Genomic DNA, 7,137 nt, shown 5'->3' with positions numbered 1-7,137 from the left:
TGAAGGGCAAAACTGCTTTTCTTTAGTTTTCTACAGAATTGAATATTTCATTTGCAAGTAGACAACTTGGAATAAGACTATGTACATTAACCATCCCTAGATCCCGAACCGGTGGGAGACTCGCTTACCAGTGCTCCCTAGACAAACTATAAGTCGGGAGTCCAATCTAACATCTGGTATGTAACAGAGAGAATACAAATTGAAAAATGCTTAGCTTACTCTCCTACTCTTCTGATACTCAGCGAGAGGGCAAGAAGCGAAAGAACGTGAAGTTTTCTGCCTACCGCCCCTGATGGCACATCTGTGGCAAAGTCTTCCATGAGTTACAAGAAGACAATTTAGGTCAAACTTCAGGTCATTAGGTATTCTATTATTGAGATGAAGATAAGCCTGCTCCCTGTCAGCTTTCATAGGTACCCAACCAATGTCCCTTGTGATCCGATAGACCTGTGAAACCACCACAGTTATGCAATACTAGGTGATGCCTGGCTGACAAGAATTTGAAATGACTCAAAAGAACTCACATGAGTGTCCACTGGGAAATCATCTCGCTGAAGATGGAACATTAAGACGCATGCTATCTGCCATCAAAAACTTAATCAAAAACATGATTAACAAATCAGGACCTTGAATGAACATATTCAAAATACAAAACTGCCAAATTGCTGGTGAATTTATTCACACTCATAACCTACAGTTATATTGTTTGATAAATAAGTAAATCACCCAACCTTTGATGACATGCAGACCGATGCAATAGGATGCAACAAAAAGCAGTAGAAGCCATGCATGAACAGATAGAATATGCTGATTACTCTTAAGCAAAGACAATGCCCTTATTTCAAAAAAAATAAGTTGCAGTAATCACAAAATGTAGAAGTATCAAATTATAATGTTGCATCCCATTTGCTAGCAATAGCTAGAAGTAAAGATAATGGCCTTATCACAGTTATTTATGCAACATATGAATATAACATATAACAGAGAATCAAGTACTCCTATGTTAAAGAATTGACTTCTAACTTTTGTTTTGATTTAAAAGTTATGGCATGCATTAGAAAAAAAGAAATTGTTACTTATCACTGTAAAAAAATTAACAATAATTGTAAAGACATTGATTTGAGAAATTTCTGCTAATGTTCTAATAAACTTTTGCAAGGGACCACTGGATTGAAAATATAAATCAGACCCGAACTAAGAGAATGCCGTAATTTAGCTGCTTCATTACAGTTACTTGTCACTTATCAGCTCCTAGATACAATTGAAGTTAAAAATTCAAGTTTGACCTTGCAAAAGTAATCCAAAAGAGTCTCTCACCTGCACGCAAAAATTAACTCAAAGTCAGAAATGTCTCCCCGTGACACATGAATCAAAAATTTGTCAGTTAAAGACATTGAAATCCCCAGATTCCCAAATTTTCTGTATTTTTTGATAAATAGGTGAGAACTATCGAATGCATTTAAATTACAATTTCCAGTAACTGTCAACTGAAAAATCCGTTCACGTCTGAAAATCTAGGTTATGTTTCATTGAACAAGTTCACCACTTTCCAACTGTACCATTCTAGGGAAACCTAGCAAAAAAAGTTTATTAAATGATTTTTCCAATTTTCACATCTTTCCAGTCTTTAAGATTTTCTTATAGATCCAACCCTAGGGTTTGCTTGGAGGATGATGATCCATTCATCATTGGCAGGAAGAGTTGTAATTTGAGGTGGTTATGCAAGGATGCTCAAGGATCACATTAGTGATTAATCAGACTCCACTTCCAAATAACTGTAGGAACTTTCCTGCACATATGCTGAGACTTCTTGGAACAAAATTTCCGGCGCATATTAGTGATTAACCATTTGATTTTAAAATATAGGAACAAAACTAAATCTCGAAGAAAAATTCTACTATAGAAAAGCAGTTGAGATCAAGATGACTCATCAAAGACTGCTGCCTACATAAAGGAGAAAAAGAAATTTTGGGTACATAACATCTTGACATCATTTTGGATATCATTTTATTCTGATATGTGCCCAAGTACTTCTACAATGCCAAAGAGTCCAAAAGAAAGAATTATAAGCTTTACCAACATGTGACGGCAATAAAGAAGGCAACAATGTTACAATTAATCTTCAAGGGGGAGAAATGTCCTTTTTAAGCTTTCTCAAAGAAAAGAAAGGAAACTACACAGGATGGAGCAAGCTAAAATAACTAGAACATCATTAAATCCAAATCATTGCTTTTAAAATCCTCCGACAGACAGTATAAGCTCGAGAAGGAAAAGAAGAAGAATGGGCAAAATAAAGTTACCGTTTTTGGTCCTATTCCCTTAAACATTGATAGCTCAGTCTTGACCTCGTCAACAGACAGGTGGCGCAAGTATTCCAAGCAAATCTGCCCTCTCTTGTCCTTCAATGCTCTCAGAATGCTCTTTATCCTCGCTGCCTTGGTCGCAGCCAAGCCTCCACATCTGATGGCATCCTCTACGAGCTTCGACTCCGCAGCAAGAACCTTTCCATCGAGAATATAACAATGACGAAATATTAGCTACCTCCCATTGGAAGACAGAGAAAAAGAATACAGTCTCTGATGCAGGGAAATAGCTTACGTGTTCCCAAGTGGGGAAAGCGGATTTGAGGGACTCAAAAGCCCTTCTCGAGTTCGATTCGGTGGTGTTCTGCGACAATAGAGTGCTCACAAGTCCATCAAGAACTGTTTCCCCAGCGACTCCATCGACGGCCGTCTCCGCACCCAGTGGACTAGTGGTGGATCTCCGGTACTTGGCGAACTCCTCCGGGAAGCCGTGGTGGGTGAGGAGGGCGTCGCGGACGTCCCGGCATTGCTCCGGGGTGGGGAATGGGAGGTCCGGGTACTGCTCGGAGGAAGGCTTAAGGGTTTCGAGGGATCGGATCGGCGAGAGAGCGCGCTTCCGCTTAGGGGTTTTAGGCATTTTGCTTTCAACAACTGCCTGCGGTGGGTAGCAAATAGTGCTCCGACTATGGGTCGAGGAGGAGGAGGAGGTAGGGTGGCAGCGCTTGTGGGAGGGACACGCCGGCCGCGTAGCCGAAGCTCATCGACCCGAAACCAACGAAGTAGTTAGTCATTGGGCCCAGTAGGGGCTGAATATAAACTCCTCCAATCGTGACTTAGGTGGAACTCACAAAAAAGACGAATATTTCGTTCCTCGATTCGTGGCTCGATTGTTATTCAACAAAAAAAAATAGGGTGTCTAAGACTCATCGATCTTTTGAATGTAGTAATGGATCTAAGAATGATCTCTTTTTTTTTTTACATCAATTGCTACTTGGACTGTGCTAATCACACAACCTCTGATGACTCAAGTTTGTTGACATCCTACTCCGAGAGAATTGTTATTGTAACTATTGAATCTACGATGAAATCAATTGATAATTATTTATGGTTTGATCTACGTTTTTAGTGATGAGACAATTAAAACAGGAAGAATCATGTTGTGCCGGAGAAAAACATGTTAGAAGATTGGACGTCAGGCCGGAGGATCGATCGACGTATTGATAAAAGGGTTCAGTCCATGGATTTGGGCATCGGGCCAAGAAGAGCGGATATTGCACCAAGGATATCAGAGTTGCGGAGTCAACTGGCCGATTGGACAATAGGCCGCAAGAGAGAACGATGCGCCGAAGAATCGGACGAAGCATCGAAGGACCAATGACATGCCGAACAACATGATTAATGTTTAGTATTAATTGTCTAGATTTAAGTATGTTTTACATGTGCAGGATTAACTACGATAGTAAGGCATAAAGCAAAATGAAGTCCCGGAGTCAAGGACGCGATTTCGTTAGGAATTCGAGAGTTCGTGGGAAGTCTAGACATTCGTTAGAAGTTCTGCCAAGAAGTCCCGGAGATTGCCAGAGAAGCTCATCGGAACTCACCAAGAAGAACATCGTGAAGTCCAAGAGCTTGCCGGGAGTCCGCCAGAACATCACCGAAAGATCGTCGGAAGCTTACCGAAAGAAACCAAGACATAGGGACTTGTTTAGCTTAGCAAATGTTTTAGGAATCATAGTTAGCACGTAATTGGGTTTGGATTTGGGCTAACCCAATTAGAGGCCAACTAGGCCAATGTAAAGACTATGTTGGGCCCAATGAGAGGCTCAAAAAGTATCCCAAGAAGTGATACCGTCATGGCACAATCTTCGAGATTATGTTAGGAGGTGGTACCGCTAGTCTGGGCAATTGTACCGCCCCTAGTAGGGTGCCAAGCGGTGGTACCACCCAACACAGCCCCCCAAGCGGTGGTACCGCTAGACTGGGCAGTGGTACCGCCCAGTGCAGTGTCAATGTTAGACTGACATTGGCGGTGGTACCGCACAACGCAGGCAGTGGCACCGCTCGTGCTCGGAAAACTCAAGATTAGATGTTTTTAGGCTCCAAGTTTGAAACAACTTGAAGCCTATAAATACCCCTCTCCTGGTTAAAAGACACAAGCATAAAGAGTTTAAAAGTGAAGAACACTGCTGCAATCTCTTTAGAAATTCCCTCCTCCACTCTAAGTTTAGAATTCTGCAAGGGAGGAGTGAGTGCTTATAAAGGTTATCTCCTAAACCTGTGAAAAGGAGAAGAGGGGTGTAAGAAGGAGGTTCATCTTCTCCTATTAAAGGAAGATCAATAGTGGATGCCAGTGGCCTTAATGGAAGAGGAATCGACGGAATGGATGTAGGTCATGGCAACCGAACCACTATAAAAATCTGGTTTGCATTTTATTTGTACAATTTACTTTAACTGCAAACCTCCTTACTTGCTTTACATCCACTATGTTTTTTCATATGCTTTCAAGCTATATTCCGAGATCGATTTTTAACGTACGAAAGAATTTTTGGTTCCTGCACTAATTCACCCCTCCCCCCCCCCCCTCTTAGTGTCAACCCCATTCCTAATAATTGGTATCAGAGCCTCGTTTTCTCATTTGGTTTAACACCCAAAGAGAAATGACTCTTTTCGGCTTTCAAGAGGGTCACTCTCTCATTCGTCCTCCCTTTTTCAATGGGATGGACTACACATATTGAAAAACTCGAATGAGAGTTTTCTTGCTTTCGTTGAATCTCGATTTATAAAATTTAGTCGAATTTGGTTTTCAAAAATCTTCTACTCCAATGAACGAATGGAATGATTTGGAGAAGAAAACTTTTTCTTTAAATGCGAAAGCTATGAATGCTTTGTTTTGCGCCTTAGACAAAAATAAATTTAATCATGTTTCTATTTGCAAAACTGTGCACGATATTTGGTATACTCTTGAAATCACACATGAAGGTACTAGCAAAGTTAAAGATTCGAAAATCAACTTTTTAATACATGATTTTAAACTTTTTGAATGAAACTAAGTGAAACCATTGTTAACATCGTTTTACGGATGTCGTCAATGGTTTAAATGCTCTTGGTAAAAATTTTTCAAATTTTGAATTTGTTAGTAAATTTTTACGACCACTTTCTAAAAATTGAAATTCGAAAGTAACGGCTATTCAAGAATAAAAAAATTTGAATACTTTCTTTATTGAAGAACTCATCAGGTCTTTAATGACCTACAAAATGACTAAAGTTGGACTTGACGAATATGAGAACCATCTTCCAAAGAACAGGAAGGATTTCAGACTTAGAACAATCGAAGACCACTCGAGCATAAGCTCAAGTGATGGTGAACTTGAACTCATCACTATAAAATTTAAAAAGTTCATGAAACAAAAAATTGAAGAACAAAAATAAACTTAAAAAGAACGCAACTACTTGCTATGAACACAAGAAGAAGGAAGTAATCTTGGACGAAATGAGATCATATGAAGATGAAGGACAATCCAACAAAGGCAATGTGACAAATTATGCCTTATCAGTTTTGGACGATGAGGTAATCAAAATGCCCTTAATTTATTTCAAAATTACATGATGCTTTTTATGAGTTTCTTTTAATTTAGTTTAGAATAATTATTTTTCTTGAAAACTGCATGTTTAATAATGTAATAAAAATACAAAAAATTAGGAATCATGCTTATCCTTTTAGTAATTTTTTTGAAAATGATCATAAAAATTATATGTTTTATGAAAATATAATAAAATATTAATCTAATGCTTGCACACCAAATATGATTAATCCTATGTATGTTTTTAAAAAGAAATAATATATATCTTGATGATTTTTTATTTTGATTGAAAATGATTTATGTCTAATGAAACCATGCTTAATGTCTTAATGAAAATGTTAAGATGTTTGATATCATACTTAATATGAAATTATGCATACATTGAAAACTTAAAATCATGTTTTGATGTCATGCCCAAAGTAGTGATACATAATGATCATGCTTAATAAATTTATATTTCGAAATTATGCATGATGATTTTAGTGATTTATGGACTATCGATTTTTACCATAATGAAAGTGGCTTTTTTGGTTTTAAAAATGATGCATGTTTTGATTTAGTATAAATGAAAAAAGGTATGCTTATATGAAATAATATAAGTTGTTAGGATCAAGAGCACTAAGAGGGGGGGGGGTGAATTAGTGCAGCGGAAATCTTACAACGATAAAGCACGTTCGAACGATAAAAACGATTTCGATGTGAAAGCCGATTCTAAGATTACTTTAACTTAAGATCAAGCGAGATGACGTTAAAGTCAATCTATGAAGGCAGTTTGCAGTTATGATGAAAACCAACATACGAGCGCAAACTGAAATATGACGTTCGTACGAAGAAACTGATTTACGTCTAAATGTTGATTCGTAAATCACTTGATTAGGCGAGATACAGCTTAAGCAAGGATATTAAGGCAGTTTGCAGTTAAGATAGAAATCAAAACGTAAACGTAAACTGAAATATGATGATCGTTCGAAAAAACAGATTTATGTCTAAACGTTGATACGGAAAGTGCAAAGCTGAAACCCGATCGTATATGCGCAGAAAGCAATAAGCTTTAGAGGAGGTTTACAATAAAGATAAAATGCTCAAAGTAAATGCAAACCGAGATTTAGAGTGGTTCGGTCAATCTTGACCTACTCCATTTTTGGCTTCCTCCACCGACGAGGTCACCGACGTCAACTAGAGGCCTTTCTTCAATAGGCGAAGTCCAACCACCCTTTTACAGTTTCACTCGTTTTGACGGGCTTAGGAGACAA

At 38.3% G+C, this 7,137-nt stretch overlaps 1 protein-coding gene across 1 annotated transcript; it reads right to left on the bottom strand.

Moving 5' to 3' along the window:
- On the bottom strand, nt 1-3,073 carry LOC103974809 (putative DNA glycosylase At3g47830). Its single transcript, XM_009389697.3, has 4 exons — nt 2,599-3,073; nt 2,301-2,501; nt 525-581; nt 1-447 (listed from the first exon to the last, which is right to left on the bottom strand). The coding sequence occupies exons 1-4, from the start codon at nt 2,938-2,940 to the stop codon at nt 211-213; spliced, it is 837 nt and encodes a 278-aa protein (XP_009387972.1). The 5' UTR covers nt 2,941-3,073; the 3' UTR covers nt 1-210.
- Nucleotides 3,074-7,137: the final 4,064 nt, after the last annotated feature.

This window comes from Musa acuminata, chromosome BXJ1-2 (assembly GCF_036884655.1).
Source record: "Musa acuminata AAA Group cultivar baxijiao chromosome BXJ1-2, Cavendish_Baxijiao_AAA, whole genome shotgun sequence".
Lineage (NCBI taxonomy): Eukaryota > Viridiplantae > Streptophyta > Magnoliopsida > Zingiberales > Musaceae > Musa > Musa acuminata.
The sequence above is the reverse complement of the archived record's forward strand: the minus strand, read 5'-3'. Positions and strand labels throughout refer to the sequence as shown.

Excerpts from the sequence above, each read along its gene's own strand:
- LOC103974809 (XM_009389697.3), bottom strand. The coding sequence starts at position 2,940 with ATGCCTAAAACCCCTAAGCGGAAGCGCGCTCTCTCGCCGATCCGATCC. Across the intron at positions 582-2,300 it reads AGGGAATAGGACCAAAAACG|ATAGCATGCGTCTTAATGTT; the intron begins GTAACTTTATTT and ends TTTTGATGGCAG. Across the intron at positions 448-524 it reads ATTTCCCAGTGGACACTCAT|GTCTATCGGATCACAAGGGA; the intron begins GTGAGTTCTTTT and ends GTGGTTTCACAG.